The sequence below is a fragment of the Acipenser ruthenus genome, chromosome 19 (genome assembly GCF_902713425.1).
Source record: "Acipenser ruthenus chromosome 19, fAciRut3.2 maternal haplotype, whole genome shotgun sequence".
Lineage (NCBI taxonomy): Eukaryota > Metazoa > Chordata > Actinopteri > Acipenseriformes > Acipenseridae > Acipenser > Acipenser ruthenus.
The window spans coordinates 864,418-884,203 of record NC_081207.1 but is presented as its reverse complement, the minus strand read 5'-3'; the positions used below and the strand labels follow the sequence as shown (position 1 = coordinate 884,203).

Genomic DNA, 19,786 nt, shown 5'->3' with positions numbered 1-19,786 from the left:
AGTTTATATTTATACTTTCCACACTTCTGTTTATTTTGAAGGCATGGTTAACAGCGTACGTATTCATAATTAAGACAAACTTATAAGGTCCGTCATGGATTAGAGCCATCCTATCCCCAAGAATTGCTAGCCCTGTATATTCCTATATGCTCCTTGAGATCAGAAAATGCAGAACTCTTAAGTTGGATTATTTTAAGTCTACACTGAAAGCATATTTCTTTTAATGTGCTTTTATATAACTGAATTGCTTTGTACATACGAGCTCACTGGTTTTGTTTTTCACTTTGTACAGCGCTCTGGTATGGCGCTATATAAAAACATTTTATTGTACATTCTGATGAACGATCTCACCTTCTATTGAAGCAGCATCAACCATAATTCTCTGCATCAGCACAGGCTCGAAGCCAAAGTCAAAGACTATAGTCTGCCGGAAGGTCCCAAAGATCTCTGTGCTAAACCGGACGACTACTTCATAAACACAATGGTCCAGTCCATTCTGCGCAATGTTGCCTCCGACCCACTCCTGGCAGTTGTCTGGTACTTCCTGCACGATCTGGTTAGCACCGTCTCCAGCAGAAACAACACCGATGGAAAAATGGGGTCGGTGGGCATCGTACAGGAGAGCCATTCTATACAGCATTCTTGCAGGCTTAAACAAAAACACAAGTGGAGATTTATATACTCACTTTACTAATTATATTCCAGTTTTCATACCATCAACCTCAGACGAAAGCAGATAAACGTCTAATCTCCAAAACACTTAAAATATTGCTCTGGGGAACTGTTTCAATAGAGTTTATTTATCAATGAATCCCGGTACAGAAACATGTTTATTTATGTAACTGTTACATATTAATGTGTAGTTCAAGTAGTTTCAGAACCCTGCAAAAGAAAACTGATCTAGCAAATTTTAAATTTCCAAGTTATCTGCTTTAAAAATGTATGACACCCCATATTGGAAAAGTATAGCTACATGTGCATCTGAATTTACATTAAAAGTACAGACCACATGGGCAGCTGTGTAAAGCGATGCCACTATTTATATTTGTTTATTGAGCAGACGCCTTTATCCAAGGCGACTTACAGAGACTAGGGTTTGTGAACTATGCATCAGCTGCAGAGTCACTTACAATTACGTCTCACCCGAAAGACAGAGCACAAGGAGGTTAAGTGACTTGTTCAGGGTCACACAATGAGTCAGTGGCTGAGGTGGGATTTGAACCGGGGACCTCCTGGTTATAAGCCCTTTTCTTTAACCACTGGACCACACAGCCACTAAAGGTTCATTAGAATGTTAAAAAGCATGTTCCTACCTTACAGAAGAGTGAGAAGGTCCAGGACTGGGAGGATTTCTTGGTGGTGACTGTGACCGACAGACCAGGACTGTGCTCCACACTCACCCCGTCCAAATAATCACTAAGCTTTAAGGGGGATGGTCAAAAATGCACATCTAGTAAGAATTCAGAAAAGCACCTACTACCTTAAGTCGCTAAAAACAAAGTCTGGTTCTAGATGACAGATTCTTACTTTGGAACCTATTACCACTGGATTGTAATGACAATTAATCATCACTGCACTAACTTATTCGGCGTACAGTTATGAACGAGTTTCACTCGCCTGGGACATTATCATCAGCAGGGATCCCTGTACAGTGTTATTGTTTTAGTCGCTATCACCGTTATCAGATAATGCTAGTGAAACTAAAGGACCCAGATTGCTGCGGGTTCATTCGTCACATGCACTTCATTTATTGTATTTATTCTTCAATTAAATCTGCATACCACTTTCTCTGGTGATAAGGAGTTCATCCATTTCTCAATGAGGGCTTCCATGTAGCTCCCAGCGGACTGCGTGCTCTCTTGCTGCTGTTTCAAGCTTATGAGGCGGGAGGCGTATCTCTTCTGCCATTCCGTGAGCTCTTCCTGAGAATGTGCAGACGTACACCGAGCCCCGTATCTGCAAATGCCCTGTTCCAAATACCTGAGGCCAAGGCAGACAGCAATAGTGACGTGCATGAAAAATATAATGCCATAAAGGAAATGCGAAACTACAAATCTGTAACTGCAGTCTGAATCGCTCAACAAACACGAAAACAAAAAAGAAAGACATGAAGGCCAAATGCATCTCAGGGCAACAGTGAATCATGCTGCTCTTGCACAGCAAACATACAATGTGTCTTGCTATATCATAATTATACAATCTGGTTAGTACTGTATATAACCGTACATTTCTATATGTGCTATGCTGTAGTGAATAAAGGGCCTTTCACAAAGTCAAACAGCAAAACAGCAAGGGAGTAATAAAATGTGTTCGGACAAGACTATCTAGATCTAGATTTCGTTCAGGTGTTGCAAAATTCCTCCTGGTTACCTTTTACAGAGCGTGTACTCCTCGCTGCTGGTGACTCCCCGCGGAGGAGGGCGAAACTGCCAGCCCTCCTGGACGTCTTTCAGGAAAAAATAAATCAATCAATGCCGTGCATAATACAGGTTTCACACAGCGTTGTGCTTCAAAAGCAGGCAAAGCAACACACTTGCAGTAGTTCTCAGATCTTAAATAGTAAAAGAAACTTAACATTGTCAGTGTCTTTAAAAGACTTCTAGACAAAACGTCTGTCATTGAATTTGAGTATTTCTCAATTAAGCACTATTGAGTGTTTAATGGTTTTCACACCTTGTAATCCGTGCCACTTGCTTTCAGGGTGTGGCTCAATTATCCAGACTGCTTACACCCACCATTAGTCCAGTTACTTGGTATTGCACTGTATGGTAAACTGAGCCCTTTATTTTTCGTTTATTTAATCACTGTTTGGTCACTAAATGGCATTGGTCTAATCGGAAAGTGTTCAACTGTGCCTTTTAAAATGAAGATTATATTACGTCCCACAAGAAGCTACACTGTGTTAGACAGACTGATACCATGGAATCATTGAGGTACATTTCACAAACCTGTTAGCGTGACATTTAGTAGCTTATTTGTTTGCAGAGGAGAACGAAAACATCTGGCAATCAACATACCTTCCTCATTATCATCCACATAACCCGAGGCCATTGTGCTGCTTGCTGTCTGCAAGAACAAAACATGTTTTAATAAAGTAAAGTGCTCAATTACATTACCGAATCCAGGCTCATAAATACAAACAAACACTAGAACTAACACACAGCATACGATTCCTATGTGTAAACGGATGAACTTTCTACGCCCCCCTCAGTTTTCAACTGAAGATAACAAGAGATTACACCTCATTTCTCATGGATATCCTGTCCCAATTCCTGGAGAAATAAAGTGGTATTAAAATGAACAAGAGCAAGGGATTTAGCTGGGCGTCTATTCCCTCTGGGTAACAGATGGTACTGCATGTAACGCTGGTACAAACGTACTAACCCTGTATATACTTACTTCTATTTCAGACAGCAGCATTTTCAGCCTGGTCAGATCCTTCGTCACCATCCCATTCTGAAGAGACACAAACAAACACATTCCGCTCAGAATGATTACAAGCAGCCCCGGAACACAGGCTGCAAGACTCTGTTCTATAAGGAGTTTGAATCTGTTAGCAGTGGCTGCTCACTGCTACTAACTGTATAGCAATTGAGAAAAAGAAATATACATTAAAAAATAATTGTTTATTTTGTATTCATTATATTTACATAACAGGTTAAAAGTGTATCTCTTGAATTACATTTAAAACCGCTTTTAATGTTGTTAAAATGCATGCTCCTTTGCCTGTAAAATATACCCCTTTATTTGTGCAAACCAGGGTATACATATATTTAATGCAATCACTGAACTTAAGTTTCTTTTAGTATTTCTATTGTTGCCTCACAAACTTTCCATCAGCCTGTGGCTTACTGAGACGCAGAGTAAATCATAGACAATGGCACAGCAAGTGCTTCCAATTACCAATTACAGAAATGCAATGGGAAGCTGCCATCAATACTGCAATACAATTCATTTTGGGCACATTCCTCCCTCACCCGAGAGAAGAAAAATAAATAAATCAATCTGCTTATTTCATTATCAATGCCCATTACCGATTGCGTGTCCTCTTAAATCTCAGGAATCTCGCACTTCATTTTCTCTTTAAAAATCAATCAGCTAAATGTTTCTTTTGTTAATCCCTAGGAATGCTTTTTAATAGCTGTTGAAGCTGATGGCAATCGATTGGTGTCTACATGGTTATAAAGCCTTCTTTGTATTGGGTTATACATTTTCTATTAAACAACCAATCTATAAACTACCTCCGTTTACAAATACTATCAGTAAATAAAAGTTTATAAAGCAGTAGTCATAAGATTTGTAGGCATTTAATGTTGATCAAGCCATTTAAATATACCGTATAGGTACTCTATATAAGAACACCTAACAGTTAAAGCCAGAAGGCAACGCATACAGACTTATAAAGCAAGGATGGAAATAAGACTCCCATTGCACAATAGTTTGAGCCATTCCTGGTTTCATTATGAGTTAAATAAGATACACCTGAGCACAATACCTATACACACTGGGGCTAATCGAGCTCGTAGTAAAACCTGAAATGGGTGAAACTGCAATGCAATAGGTGTCTTATTTCCATCCCTGTAAAGTGATTGTTTATCTGTGTCTGAGAGAATGAAAAGCTCATGTAAATTATGTACATCAGTGTATTTCACTGTGGATTTGAGGTCACGGCATGGTTGTGTCAGACGAGGGATTCATGTTGTAATGTTCCCCCCTCTCTAACTGTCTCCTCTCAAGATCCCTCAGTGCTTCACTGTTCCTGTTCTTCCTGCTTGATTTCCTCTTGTGGCCTCCAGAGCCTCCCAAGAATAAGCAAAACCTCTGTGCATCAAAGTGGGCCCCATGTGCTACCAAAAGGACATTTTCCAGGAATCTGACAGACTGCTGGAACTTCAGTTTCACATATTCATATGACTAATATATATGAATGGAATACCCACTCATGCTTACAATGCTGTTGGAAAACACCAAAAATCTTATTACGAAAAAATAAAAAAGTATATATGCACGTTTGCATACAATTACACATAAATAAAACTTACCAAAGGTTCCCCCAAAAGCGACCTGGATAAAATACTGGATACTTCTTGGAGACTTCCTTCCATGAGCATGCAGCGAAGCACTGCTGGGAGCATGCCTTCCCCCCTGGCCAGCTCCTCTGCCAACACTAGGAAGGCAGGTAATCACAGAGAGGACATTAGATACAAACACCAGCTTTTGCAAAATCCGAGATGGATGCAATTTCATTAATATCTTTGTTTATTTTTCATGTAGGATACAGATCAAAGGCATCATATTGTATTACAGAAGATATTTATCGACAGTAGCAAAATAACTTCAGACCAGCATAATGAAAACAAAACTCAAATCAATGTCCTTTAATTAGACAGCTGGACTACAGAATATACTGTTTGATGCTCAGTGCTCTCAATTTAGGAAGAGTGTTGCTGCTGTGCTTTGTTTGCTGAACCTGGTGTCCTTTTTATAACAGCGTTAAAAAAAAAACGCAAGTGCAGAACAAGTAAGATCTACATACTTATTTCATTAGCAGCAAGTGTAATTCATTAATTCTATGGCAACAATTCTATCAAACTTAGAAGTAGTAAAAAGGTCTAGACTTACCATGCTTACAATCTTCATCTGCTTGATCATAGTTTTTCTGTTAAATAAAATATACATATAGTCAAATTACTCGACATCAACTATATTTTCAGCAAAGAGTTTGCAGAACTGGTGCTGTCTAGCTTGGCTGCTGTGCACTGCCAGAAAGCTGATCATCCTCGGCTGTGCACTAGATGGCGTCCACTTTCTGACCGCTCTACAGACCCTTTGGTTATCTACTGTGATAAAGTACTATGAATACTTTGAGCAACTGCACGCTGGACCATTGGGAACGGCTGCAAATATAAAAGTGAAGTCATTTACACTTCAAGGCTGAGGTAGAGCTATAAGAAGCATAGACAATAAGGTACCAGTAGATATCCAGCATGGAAAAAGGTATTTTGTTGAAATGACTTCGCTTTTTATAGTTTGCTTTTGAAATTACGCAAATATAAAAATTAGGCTTTCTTTTTTTTTTTAAGCATCACAAAAATAAATCCAGGCTTACAAGTTGCAAAAGCGCTGCGATTCTGTAGAGCAGGATCCTGTTCCTGATGAAGTCACTGCCCTGCTGGGACACTGCGCTGGGACTGGGGGGGCAGTGGCTGAGGGAGAGCAGTGCCTTCGTGCAGTGCTTCACCACCGCCTCGTACTCCTGCCTTCGCAACGATTCACATGCTTGTTCACATGACTTCTCTGGCCTCCTGTCTGCCATGACTTAGGGACAGAAATTCTTAGGGGGGAAGAGGAAAGAAACATTTTTCAAACATTAAACAATTTTTATACTTGTAAACTAGAACACCTCAATCACAAGTATTGGGTAAAATGGTCTTAACTGATGCCAACAGGATTATTCTCTTCATATGGGCTAAGAACAGCCTGAAAGATACCTCCATAGCAGACACGCAAGGCTTTCCATTTCAGGAAAAAAGTTCATCACAAAAAAAAAAAAAAGACTTCAATATCTAAAATCTATGAAGTGTAATTCTCTGAACTAGGACAAAATCCCTCAAATCCATATTCATGCTGTATCTTCTTCAACACAGCAGCAGAGTTAATTTTAAATTCATATCCATGAAATCTTCACAATTCAACCCGAATAAACAAAAGTTTAGAAAAAACATCAGCCTTCACTTAAGCACCACAATACAGTCCTTTCTTGTACTCGCCAAACCAAAATCGGATTACATTCCCTTTTATTTAGACTTTGAATAATTCCCAAAATATCTCTGCATACTTTCCTTTGCAAATTATTAGATTGTCAATACAAAGAAAGTGTCACAGACTTTCTGAATGGTAATGGGTGAAAGAGGCTGGTGCCAGGAAACCCTTTTTAAATGTTGTGTTTACTGTTATTTATATTTTTACAACTGCATTTTCCCAAAATGCCTTTTCACTTTTTTTGGTCATGCCACACCCAGAACAACTCAACAGCTTTCTTCATTCCTCTCAATTTAAACCCAACACAAGGACAAGTATCATTTTCATAGCATTAAATTAGCACCAAAGAGTTTAATCCATTGCAGGGATGGAAACAAGACATTCCAGAGCAGTTGATGCATTCCTGGTTCTACTACAAGTTTAATAAAATTTAGTGTTACATGCACACTGTGGCTAATCCAGCTAGTAATAAAACCCGGAATGGGTGAAACTGCTGTGCAACAGGAGTCTTATTTCCTGTTTTGTAAGATGTAGGGCATTACACAGTAGGACTGGAGAAATGCTGCTTAAAAACTGTGCACACCATGTGGCCTTCATAATTTCTCAAAGCAAATCTCAATTTGTGTCTGTTCCCAAAAAATAAAATCATCCAAAACACTCTTGAATATATATTTTGATAAACCTTGATGTGGGCTATTTATTACTTTGTGTCTGCGCAAATATAGTGCTGTTGCATCTCATTTGTATAGTTTATATAGCATAAAGCAAATGGCATATATACAGTGTACATTTTTTTGTCTGTTTACATACTAACCTGACCTTCACAAAACCAAATCATTTGCACAGTATCCTGGGATTGCGTGTGGTTAATAAAAGTAAAATATGTTTCATCATCCCCAGAAAGAACTTCCTCCTTTTGAAGGAAGTTCTTTATGCTTTTGAAACTTTATCAAAGAATGGAAGCGTAACTATGATCCGCTGCAAAATGCTTTACCGGGAACAATGGATTTGTAGAGCAAATGGCCCAGTCCAAAGTGCGTTTAATTGACTATAGTTTTTTTATATTTGTAGGTTAACCGTTTCGATGCCAATGTATGCGTTTAATTATTTATTTTCACCATTAAATAACTGAATGCGAGCGTACCTAAAAAGGACATCGGGAGAGTGAGCAAGTAAAAACAGCAGCATCATCATCAGCAGCAGCGACTATCTTTGGAATCAGGGCCACTTAATTATAAATACGTGTGTCCATGATGTATATCTCGATATATAACTAGTCTAAAAACAGTATGACCTACGCGCTTTCTTTTGCAAACTAAGTCTAGGCCCCACAAAAAAAAAAAAAAAAAAAAACACGCGATTTTTTCAAACTTTGGTATTGACAACAAGCACTCTCGCTGTCTAGAAGTATGTGTGCATTTTCAGACGCAACCAGTTACCGCTAGTATTTACGACTGCGAGGAGTTTATCCAGATCAAAGCGCACATTCATAAGCGATGCAAAACATATCACATCGCAGCTATTCGGTGTTTACAGCATAGCGTGTTATTTGCAAACTGAGCGCTTCGGGTTGCTGATGTAAACAGCCCCAAAAGCAGGGGCCTCCCGAGTGCCACAGACGCAGGCGAGCGCCGGTGCAGGCCTCCGCTTCACAGTTTATTTATTTCCAGCATTATCGGCTGCAGCGGGGTCTCTCGGGCGGCCTACTGCATACCCTGCTTACTTTTTCTTTTTATTTTCCCCTTGTTTCCGAAACGGAGCGGGTTCCCAGCTTTCCGGGGGCGAAACGCTGCAAAAACAGAGCTGAAAAATGGGCAGTCTACACTTACCTAGCTTTACTTTCTACGCCATCTTGGATCCACTTGTCAGCCTCCCCCAAAGCATTGTGGGAAGAAAGCTGTGAACTCCGCTTCCTGGAAGCTGCATGGTGATGTTCAGGCAATGGACTCGGAAAAAACAGAAATGCGCAGCGGTTTGTTAGTTTTTTAGCTGTTACTTCCATGCAGTTACATTCTCAACAATTTCAAATGGAAACAGAACGGTAATAGTAGGCCTATTCGTTTTTAAATGACAGAAAAACAGTACAAAAAAATGTGCACCATCATATCTATTAATAAAACACTCAGTACACTTGCTGTACTCCACTGTTTAATAACATTCATTCAGTAAAGAGCGTTAGAAAATACGGTATCGTTTTTGCAAACAATATATATAGTTTTAACATCTACTCTCGTGTAATGGAAATCATACATATATATATATATATATATATATATATATATATATATATATATATATATATATAACACCTTGTATTGTAAATATTTTTAACTACACTGTTGTAGTGGTAAACAAACAGAAGACATTCTGGTGGGCTGCATCATTTGTGTAGCATTGAGTACTAAGCTGAATCTGACGAGTTTTATTTTGAAACTAATGTAACTCCCATTATAAACATCTTTTTTTTTCCCCCCACTGCCTTTTACAGACATGCAAATGTGCACATTAATGGTAATTAGAATATTACATTTAAAGTGTAGCATTTTCCATATATGATGTATAAAAAATACAGTATCATACAACTATGTATCCACAAAGCCCTTGTGATCGAATTGTAAAGAGAATTAGCCCTTCGGGAGCTTACCATTGCTACAGGGAATGCACAATGTAAGACTGGTGAAATGCAATCTTATAACAATATAGCTGTACCTGCAGTAGGTGTTAGCCCTACTGTATTGCTGCTCTGAAAAAACAGTCTACATATCCACAATTCTTTGCAGGTTGAAATCAGCAGAAATAACGAGTACTGGTGTGCACATACGATACAAACATAATTGAATAGTCCTAAAGACTGCATTTCCAGATAATAAAAGCCTTACTGTAGGACAAATTGTGCAATCTTGGGAAGTGACACGCTGGCACGGTGGTTGCAATTTGCATGTATACCTCTTAGTTTTAATAATTTATTAAAGATTTTTTTATATTTCACAAAGCAGCTCAATGTTTAATAAGGCGGCTGTATGATTTGTTCCCTTCATAGCAGCACACCCAGTTGGGTACTGTACATAGCATTGTGTTTATTGAAAATGTTTTCACAGTCCATAACAGGGAACCCCAACTTTACTCAAGGGGACCAGCCTTGAAACATTTCGCTGGCATGTTTTTACAAGACTGTTTAAAAGTAGGACGCTATCATTACATCAACAGCTGTCAGGTTATTCTTGCTTTCACAAATTAAAATTTCCCACAAGTCAACCTGTTCTGCAGCTGATAGACCGTTTTTAATAACAGCAAATGTACTTGCTGTCATTATTTGTAAAATGCTCATTCCCATACCATAATCAAGCACTGTCCCACAGTCATGGTCTGTTTTATAGTAAATGAACATGTATACCTTTGAGTCTGAAAACAGACTTTGTTCACAGTATAGTTCTTTTATATTTTCCAAAGGCAACATTGGATAAATCCAGAGCACTGAACAAAAGCACGACTTATGAATTAATTGGAAGAGAAACATACAGTACAGACATCCTGTTATGAACACTTTATACACTTTACTGTGCACTGGACAGAGTCACGCAGGGTTTAATCTTATTCTAAAATGCTGCTTCCATGAAATCTCCATAGTACAGTGCAGCACAATAAAGAGTGTGTCTTTGTGAGAATAGATGGGATCACCTTAGGTGTCTGACTACCGCTAACACAGTGGAACATCTCATAAATAACCATCTGACTCCAGAATCCGATGCTGCTGTCAAAAAGAGGACATTTCCATATATTCATTTTAAAAAAGATTTTTAAAAGCAGCGATGGGACCAGCATTGAGACAGCGACTGCGATGGGGTTTGAAATGCATGTGTCACTGGGAGGATTCTGCCTCCCATAGCTACCCCTTGAGTGTGTCCTGTCAGGGTTATACCAGAGGTCAGGGAGCCCCGTTGCAGCTGCCTGCCCTTCTTGTGCTCCAGACATCAGCATCTCTAGATTCATGTGTGCTGTGTCTTCGAAAGCTACAAAAGACCGGATGCATAATGCGGTTTTGCTCAAGACAAAGGATTTGTTTTTAATGCGAAACATGGATTTAATTAGACCCTTTAAGACCCTTCTGGCAATTACAAACATGTGGACACCATGGAAGATTTGCATCAGAGTTTAAGGTTGAGTGATTCACATTGTGGAAGATATGCATGGTGTTTATTATTATTCGTTCTAACACATAACGCCTATTCATCTAAATGAACAAAAATAAACACAGAAGTCAGCAGTTTATAGCAATATTTTAATATAGCACAGATTGACCAGTTTGTATTCAACTCTCTACATCCCTTATTGTAACACCTGCATGTAAAAGCTGTGAGAATATGGTAGGAAATGATGCCCCATCAGTAACCAACATCATAAGAACAAGCATACATGCATGAGGTATAGAAAACAAAAGAATAAGATGGAAGGACTGGGATTCTCACAACAGGAGCCGTCCTTCCGATTCGATGGCTGCTCTACAATGGAATAACTTGGGTATGCTGGATGGTATTATCAATGCAAACAGATATTAAATAAGAATGATATAACAAGGTATTCCCCCCTCCCCAACAACTGATCCATTTAGAAATGCCCTTGAACATTATTATTATTACACAAGTTTAAATCCATCCTAAGAGGTTAATTAAACCTGGATCAGGTGACATTTTTACAAAGCCAACACTGTGCGGAGGGGGCTTTCGGACGATCTTTCTGTTTGCCGCGCCCCGTTCAAAAGGCACCCCGCACACACTCACAAAGTCCTCTACTGCAGGTTGTGGATCATTTCCTCTTTGGCGATGAGGTGTGTGGTTTTGTTAACGAGTGCCATCAGTGAATTGAGTTTATGGGACCAGTCGTTGAGAATGTCGTTGGGGTCCTTTGGCCTCTGGAAGTTGATGATTCCAGCCATGCGGTCGACTTTTGAATAGATGGTCTTACTTACTACCAGGCTTGAGAGGAACTCCTCGGACTCCTGCAATAAAGACACGAGATATGACTTCTCAACTACACTTGTTATTCGTGTCATGCAAAGGCACACCACTAAAAGCATGCGTTTATTTGAAAGGAACGCCATTCATAATAGTTAGGTGTGTATCATATTCGTTTGTGGGAAGAATGACAACTGTCTGTGAAGCACCGTTTCTGAATGCTTCCGAATCTTAATCACATAGATGGTTTGTGGGGAAACATGTTAACTAATGGCTGCCCACCAGTGGCTATATAAATGCCAGGTACACAAAACAAAAGTGTGCTAAAATGTAAATGAATACTTACATCAACAGAAAGATCAAGAAGCCCAGCCATTCTCTTCATTGTAATCCGCGTGTAATACTTTGCCATTATTCTTATATTCTGAAAAAACAAAAAGATGTATTAGCATTGATGTGGAGTGAATATATATATATATATATATATATATATATATATATATATATATATATATATTTTAGCTCAAATATATAGATAGATAGATAGATAGATAGATAGATAGATAGATAGATAGATATAGATAGACAGACACACACACACCTCTAACTAGTGCTATATAGTAATCAAGCAGCAAACATTGAAATAATTTTATTAAGAGCAGAATCTGACACTTCTTTACACAACATATTATTTCTATCTTTGACTCTGCAACCCGTTAAAGCATTTTTAATGTCCCTATCAAAGTCCTGCTTCAGAGTGAGAACCCCACTTCCATGACACCTGACAGCATATCTACTGCCTGGCCGCAGCAGTGTTTAACACAGTCAGTGCTTCACTCACATGCTCCACAACCCTGTTCTTCAGGTCCTTCCATCTCTTCTCCCCCTCCTCTGTGTTATCAAACACGTCCGTCGCCGGGCTGTCTGGAGAACCCTCTCTCAGCTCCTTCCCATAGTCCTCCACCAGGGCCGCCCAGCGCATCAGCTCCATGGTGGTGAACTGCTTCAGGAGCTCCCTGGGGAAGGACGGGCAAAGCATTGGTGCAAATATACCACAGCAGAGAGAGCATGAGTGGAAATCTATCCAGACCAAAAATGAGGAAACGTGCAGTCCATCGACTATTTTTTTGGATAGTTTTGTGACAAGTCTAAGTGCATTATTCGGTTGTCAATTAGTTGTAATCCACAGTCCTGGTCACCACTGTGAATTATTAATAAAGAGCTGTGAATTAAGTACAGTAAGCAGTTTTGCAGTAAGCTGTTCCAAAAATGAAAATGTGGCTTTATACTTACTTGTACTTCGGAATGTCTTCCAGTTTTTTGTCTGCGTTTATCCTGTGGACCAGATCTGACTGCTCATTGTCGTAGGGAGCCAGGATCACATACAGAACAACACTCTTCAGAGCCTGGAATGAACCAGCTAACGGTTACTTCCACATAACCACTACAGCCCGTATATACACACATACAACAATGTGCAGACAAAACAGACGTTTATTACATACAACCATTGTTTTAATGAATGAGTTCATTCAGCTTTGGTTCAAATAATCTAAGCTCGCTTAGCAAAAGCAGTGACATTGCAGGAATGTGCTGCATTATTGTAACAGAGCCTGGTTTGGAAGCATTTTTAAGGCTCATTTTGCATTCAAAGCCCTTTTGTGTCAAGCCCCCTTAATAAGCATGTGCACAAAAGATGAAACAAATGAGCAGTTCAATGAGACAAGCATGTCTCAGTGTCTTCCTCTTGAGTTTTCAAAACCACTAGTGATTCATGTTTTTATATATATATATATTTCTTCTTGTTATTCCATTCAAGGGAAGTTGAGAAGGTTCAGTGCTTTGAGGCAAGGCTAGGGTATTGGTAGTGTGCAGAGACAGGAGGTTTTACCTGCTGCCATTTGGCACTGTCTTCTTGGATGCAGGGGGTGTCGTAGATCGCACGGTAGTGCTTGCAGATCGAGAGGTAGGATCCCTCATGCTGATCCACTTGAATCATTAAATTGTAATATTTAAGCTTCAGCTCCTAAAAACAAAAAACATACAAGTTCCTCAATGCTGTATTCAGTTCTTCAATTAAAACATGTTTAATTAATTTAACAGAAATATATACCGTACAGGTGCTACTGTCAAATACCGGTAATGCAGTCCTGCTCCCACCACAGGTGTGCTTTAAGGTGTCCAATCATTTTAATCCAAATCAACACGACAGATTTAACATGAAAGATGCCTGGTGCATCACAGAGCAAGTCAGATGAAGCTGGATTTAACATCTACAGCATGTTCATGAAATGCTTGTGTGTGGAAAGCAGAGTTACCAGAGTACACCCCTGCAGACATCCCTAAAATTAAAGAGGTCTCATCTTCCCGCTTAGAAGCTAGGCTACAAACCCTGCAGCTTCGAGGAAATGAATAGGCTTGGTGTGAAACAATCTTTATTTCACAATCCCTGCTTTGAACACCATTTCTGTGCACACATGAACATTGTTTTTTAATTCAAACAGAAATGGTATGAGGATGTTTAGAACCCATGAACGGAGGGGATTGCAAACACAGATTACTGTCAGGCATAGCACAGACAGGGACCAAAAACTGAACCACAAGGGATCATGAAACACAAACCCCTGCCATTCAGTCCTGGGCCTCCCCCAGCAGATGTCAGCTGTCCAGAGGACCACCCTGTGACCACCTTCCTCACATGTTTACAGCTGCCCTGCAACAGGGTTTTAGGCAGCGCTGTTACCTCTGTGCCCTCCTCCTGGAAGAACTTGGTGTTGATTTTCTTGCTGATGATCTGAGTCCGGATATAATCCTTCACAGCCACACACAGCCTCATCTGTTCCAAGATGAACTCTGTCTTTTCCTTCTTCTCCATTGAACCGTAGGTCTCAACCTAGATCAACAAGAATATTATTCACAAACCGCTCCTTTGCAGTTCTCAGAAATATATATACACCGTATTCCTTCAAATTTAAGATGCAGCCCAAATTTCCCACCCTCAACTTGAGGAAAAAAAAAAAAAAAATGGATTTATGAAGATACTACTTCAATTACTCACATAAGAAAATGACATGGAGGCAGTTTGCAGTCGTCTGCTGTCACAGAGCGTTACAGTTATACTCATTCTCATTTCCAGTTGTGATTATTCACATGTTTTTCTCCCTTTTTGTGAACTGTGCTATTGCTTGGCAATTTGAAAAATATGGGGATCTGATTAGAACTGAGCCTAATAACGAAATGCTGAAATTGTAAAAGCTTCTCTTCCAATTCCTCAGGAAGATAATGACGCTTTGTGACAGGGAGGACCCTGCTGCTGGTTCAGCCGTGCTGCTGCTGTGGTAAACAGGAAGGCTTGCCCGGAGCCCAGATGATCGGGAGATACTGATTGGCCGGGGGTCGTGCCTGTTTAAGAGTTCTACTGCATGGCCAGAGCGACACAGGCGGGCGCTGAGCGAAAGCAGGATAACTACTACGGAACCTTTTAACTGCCAGACAGAACCTGTGAAAGTTCTGTCCAGCCAGGACCGTCAGGTGGCGGGACTTCGGGAGCAACAGCACTAGGTTAGTAGTATAGAGAGGGTTTCGTAGAGTAGCTTCCTGGAGCGGGACGTCTCTTTTAGTAGGGCTAGCGCTCGCCGTTTGTAGTAAACTTTTAAGATGCAGGTTTAAAATTGGTTTAAAAAGTGTGTCTTAAATTCGAAGGAATACGGTATATATACACACTGGGGAGTGTGTATGGCAGGTAAGCCATTTATTTGGACTACAACTGATAAAACTGACAACTGGGCCATTGCTGCAGCCACATGGTTTTAAACAAGATTTTTTGATATATAATGTAGGTACAGCATGTTCTTGGACATAATGGTTTAAAAACAGCTACTTTAAACGATACAGAATATGAATGAGCACATCCCACTCCCAGCCCGTGCGTTACCTGCAGCTCCTGCAGGATAGCAGCTGCCTCCTTCACTTCTCCACTCTGCTCCTTGATGTTCGCCAGGGTCTTTGTCAGCCGGGCACGCTCGATTTCTACATAGATCTGAGGGAGAACGAAGCACAGGAAACATGACGCCGCCAGCTCTTTCAAAGACAGCAGACAGCAATGTGATCAAAGAGGTTATTAAAAAACCTAATAAACCGTATCACACTCTGCATATCTGAACAGGTCACACACAAGGACTGCTGGAAACCTGTGGAGGTCGGTCATGCCCACATCTTTGGCAAAGCACAGTGCAGATGCTGGGATGTCTATATAGGGCAATGGCTGCACAGACCCAAATACAATATTCCAGTTCAGCCTGCGTCTCATGTCACCCGTTCTTACCAGACAGTAAACCATGAACAGTGACGCAGCCACAAATGTTCAGGTTGCACTACTGAGGAAAAAGAAGCTGTCCCAACCAGCAACAACACGGACCTTCCCTGCTGTGACAGTGCGCAGCGTGTCAATGAATCGCAGCTTGATTGGCAGGTCTGTTGCCTTCTCCACATAGGTGTAGCACTCCTGGACCATCTTGGCAACAGCCTTTAGAAATAGAAAAAGAACCAATAAATAAGACATGTTCAGTACATTTAGTGCAGCCGAGCAGAGCAAGGTGACATCGAACATCATGCTGTCAGCCCTCCGACCCCACACAAACAGAATGCGCCTGGCTACAACATGCTGTGGGTCTATTACAGTACTAGTGAATACATAAAACCAAAGAATACTGTGTGGACATTAATGGGCAGTCATTATTGGGATCTTTACAGACGATGTTACAGTGAAAGTGACCACCACAGCTGGCCAGCCAGCCGGCACGGACCTGCTTCAGCTGGCTTCTCCTCTTCGACAGCAGCATTACATTCTCATTCAGAGCGTCCCAGTCTTTGGCTTCATAGCACATCTGCACTATAGCAACCAGAATCTTGGAGGTGGAGACCATGTCTGAGGCCTGTTTGACATGAGAGAGAAGACATGAGAAAATGAACCGTATTAAAACAGAATACATCTCTTCTTATACTTCTCTAGAACTGAAATTCACACAAGGAAATAAAACATACCGTTCTGGTCTGCTTTTCCAAGTTCAAAAGTTTTTCAACGGCTTCTTGAAGTTTTCCTTCCTGAAATAGAAAAGTTGAGTAATTATAATTAGAAACGTTAGGATACTAAAATTCACATTTCAGTTCCCTTACTTGAACAACCAGTCTTCTCCTGTATAATTTCCGTTATCAGCGTAGACTACAGTAACAAGCTTAATACTTCATATTTCCATTCCTGCTCCAAATCGGACAGGTATGACAAAGTCATTTCTCCGAGACAGCAGCCCTTGTTGACAACTACTCTTCATATGACAGTTTACCGCTGTGTTGTTATAGCGTAGATAAGATAATACAGATTATCACAAACACAAGCTTTGTTTGTGGAAATAAGTACATTTTATATTGTAGTTTGGAGGTCGATTCGGGTGCCACATAGAACACATCGCACTGGTTAATAGGAGGCTGTGTGGTCCAGTGGTTAAAGAAAAGGTCTTATAACCAGGAGGTCCCCGGTTCAAATCCCACCTCAGCCACTGACTCATTGTGTGACACTGAGCAAGTCACTTAACCTCCTTGTGCTCCGTCTTTCGGGTGAGACGTAATTGTAAGTGACTCTGCAGCTGATGCATAGTTCACACACCCTAGTCTCTGTAAGTCGCTTCGGATAGAGGCGTCTGCTAAATAAACTAATAATAATAATAATAATAATAATAATAATAATAATTAAGAAACCCAAGCGTAAACAATTCAGGTATCTTACTTAGACTACGTATATGTGATTTTTTCATGCTGACAATGAATGAATTACATGTGAAAATGAACGTCTCGTTTTATCATTAGAAGTCTCCATGTGGCTAACGTTATCCAAAGATTCGTAATAAATAAAGAACAAAAAAAAAAAAAACTGAACGTCCAAAAAAATCTCCTCACTGTGTGGCTGTCAGTGTCAAGGCCTACGTTAACCAGCATGACTCAGCCCTGGCTGCGGAAGAGAAAAAAAAAAAAGAAAAGCAGCAATCCTCTTTTCATTCAACTCACTTTTGCCATCTTCTCGCACTCGGGGATGCGTTGCTCCACGGTGGAGCTGTAATCCACCTCCATTTTCACAATCTTCCCGTCCGCGCATTCCAACCCATCGGCCATTATCAAGCGTTAGTCTGGGACCTGGGACAAAAACAAGCCGTCAGACTTCCACAAACTGGGACTCGGTATACCCGCGCTCCCAGTCCACTCCGCTTCTGTGAGCTGCTGTCTCGCTAACCGGAAACCAGCGGGACCAATGAGTAGGCAATCAGAAAAGCCGTCTAAATCCCGTAAGGACCCGTTCAGGACCCGGTTTCATGCAGACAGGCAGTTTCACAAACAGCAAAAGTGACTTCGGTAGATTTTTATAAAACATAAAACGGAAAAGAGATTAAATATTAGACATTAGTTGCACACCGCCCAGTAAAACGGCTATGTTCAGAAATATCTTTTTGCCATCACTGTTGTGTCTGAGCCATACCAGACCCTCGGGAGTTGTAACGTACTCTGTTTTTCAACTTTGTTTTTTTTTTTTTTCTTATATGTAGTTATAAAGAGATATTTGATTTGGGGTATTGTGTTATTTCTGAGGTAAACAAAAACAATCGTACTTACAGCTGTTTTTAAAAGCATTTCACGCCTTCCCCATTGATGTGCATTCTGCAAAGTTCTCTGAGTTTGTAAAATTCTGTTTTGCATTCAATGTAAATACCGGGGGTACACAACTATATATTGAATTATTGTGTTCTTTACCAAAATCAATCATTTTCCATATGGAATCTACGTTTATGTACTGTAACGTCATATTTTTGCTATTTCGTCAAAATTTGCTACCAGTAGCAAAATATGACATGTATAAGCGTCATATCTGTCAACATCTGCTACCTGTACCAACATTTTATTTCAGGCTGTAACTAAAATACTGTAATATAATGTACTGTAATTAACAATAAGTATGCTACTTTTGTAAAACAATTTTACAAATGTGTACTTGAGGTTACTTATATTATAGTTGTGAGAAAACGCTGCGCTAAAGTGTAAAATAAACTGCCATCAGGGTAGGTGCATTTTGTATTTAAAAAAAAAATGTAACTCCCTCTGTAGAACATGAAAGTCCGTTAACAGCAGGTGTCTGCATTCAATATAATAAAACCAGTGAGCTGCACGTGGAATACCGTGCAAGCAAACAGAACACGTGTTTCATATCCAAAGACGGGTATTTGTTTTTGGTGGGCGTCCTCAGTCTGCAAGGGGAAAAAAATCTGGGCTGGCGCAATGCAAGGGAAAAATAGTCAGGGCATGCGCAGTACGCAAAGTAGGAACATTTGACGTGCGTGTGCCACCGGTAGTCAGAAACCACGTGTAGTTATTTGTGAAACCCTTTAGGTTTGAGATGCACATACAAGTGCATTGTATGAAGTGCAGTTAGCATACGATTTATTACATTGACAACACAGTCGCATGCGTGATGTCAGTTCATACAGTTTGTTTGACATTTGTGTGACGTTTCTAATTGGGCTTAAACACAAAGACTGCGTTTATCCCAATGCGTTGTCCTGTAGTGAATCATTTTGGCTCGAAGATTATGGCTGAATTCGACTCATTTCCTATGTTTATGTAATAATACACACATCATGAAATAGCAGTTCTGTGTCTTCTTTACTTTGACGCTAAGTGCTTTTTTGTTGTATAAGTAAAAAAATAATGCACACAAATGTTGTTAATGTTATAGTTTCCTGGACTTATTACACATTAACAGCATGCTTTCATCAAGTTGACCATGGTGTTTGTAAAGGTGTACTCTCCTAAATGAAATTCCACGTTCAGTTGCAGTGTTATAATTCCCCTTGCAACCAAGTAGCAGCGATTAAGAGGCTGCTGGAATAATGTCGCCCCCTACCAATCACTGCGCTGCAGCTCACTTCCAGTGTCGCGCCGGGTGCACCATTATTATTCGAGATCCTGTCTTGTTCATACAAGGGACATTTTGAAACTGTTGATGAAGATTATTATTTAAATACACATGA

General features: G+C 40.1%; 2 protein-coding genes across 9 annotated transcripts in view; both read right to left on the bottom strand.

The window, feature by feature from the left end:
• The window catches only part of LOC117424633 (probable helicase with zinc finger domain), a 40,589-nt gene extending 31,871 nt beyond the window's left edge, over positions 1–8,718 (bottom strand). For 4 of the 8 annotated variants that reach the window (XM_034041206.3, XM_058992270.1, XM_058992271.1 and 1 more), the window contains exons 1-10: positions 8,592–8,718; positions 6,110–6,334; positions 5,623–5,659; positions 5,043–5,167; positions 3,400–3,456; positions 2,949–3,066; positions 2,371–2,446; positions 1,782–1,980; positions 1,314–1,421; positions 352–649 (exon numbers count right to left, since the gene is read on the bottom strand). In XM_034041206.3, coding sequence (XP_033897097.3) covers positions 352–649; positions 1,314–1,421; positions 1,782–1,980; positions 2,371–2,446; positions 2,949–3,066; positions 3,400–3,456; positions 5,043–5,167; positions 5,623–5,659; positions 6,110–6,316 — 1,225 coding nt within the window. In that variant the 5' untranslated portion in view covers positions 6,317–6,334; positions 8,592–8,718. The other 4 variants (XM_058992269.1, XM_034041212.3, XM_058992266.1 and 1 more) reach the window with 3 other exon arrangements.
• A 2,309-nt stretch (positions 8,719–11,027) lies between these two features.
• LOC117424638 (26S proteasome non-ATPase regulatory subunit 12) lies at positions 11,028–18,041 on the bottom strand. The gene is made up of 11 exons (XM_034041219.3): positions 17,775–18,041; positions 16,758–16,817; positions 16,520–16,648; positions 16,132–16,239; positions 15,649–15,753; positions 14,458–14,607; positions 13,606–13,740; positions 13,008–13,120; positions 12,556–12,730; positions 12,061–12,138; positions 11,028–11,758 (listed from the first exon to the last, which is right to left on the bottom strand). The coding sequence occupies exons 1-11, from the start codon at positions 17,877–17,879 to the stop codon at positions 11,549–11,551; spliced, it is 1,368 nt and encodes a 455-aa protein (XP_033897110.1). The 5' UTR covers positions 17,880–18,041; the 3' UTR covers positions 11,028–11,548.
• Between the last annotated feature and the right edge of the window lie 1,745 nt (positions 18,042–19,786).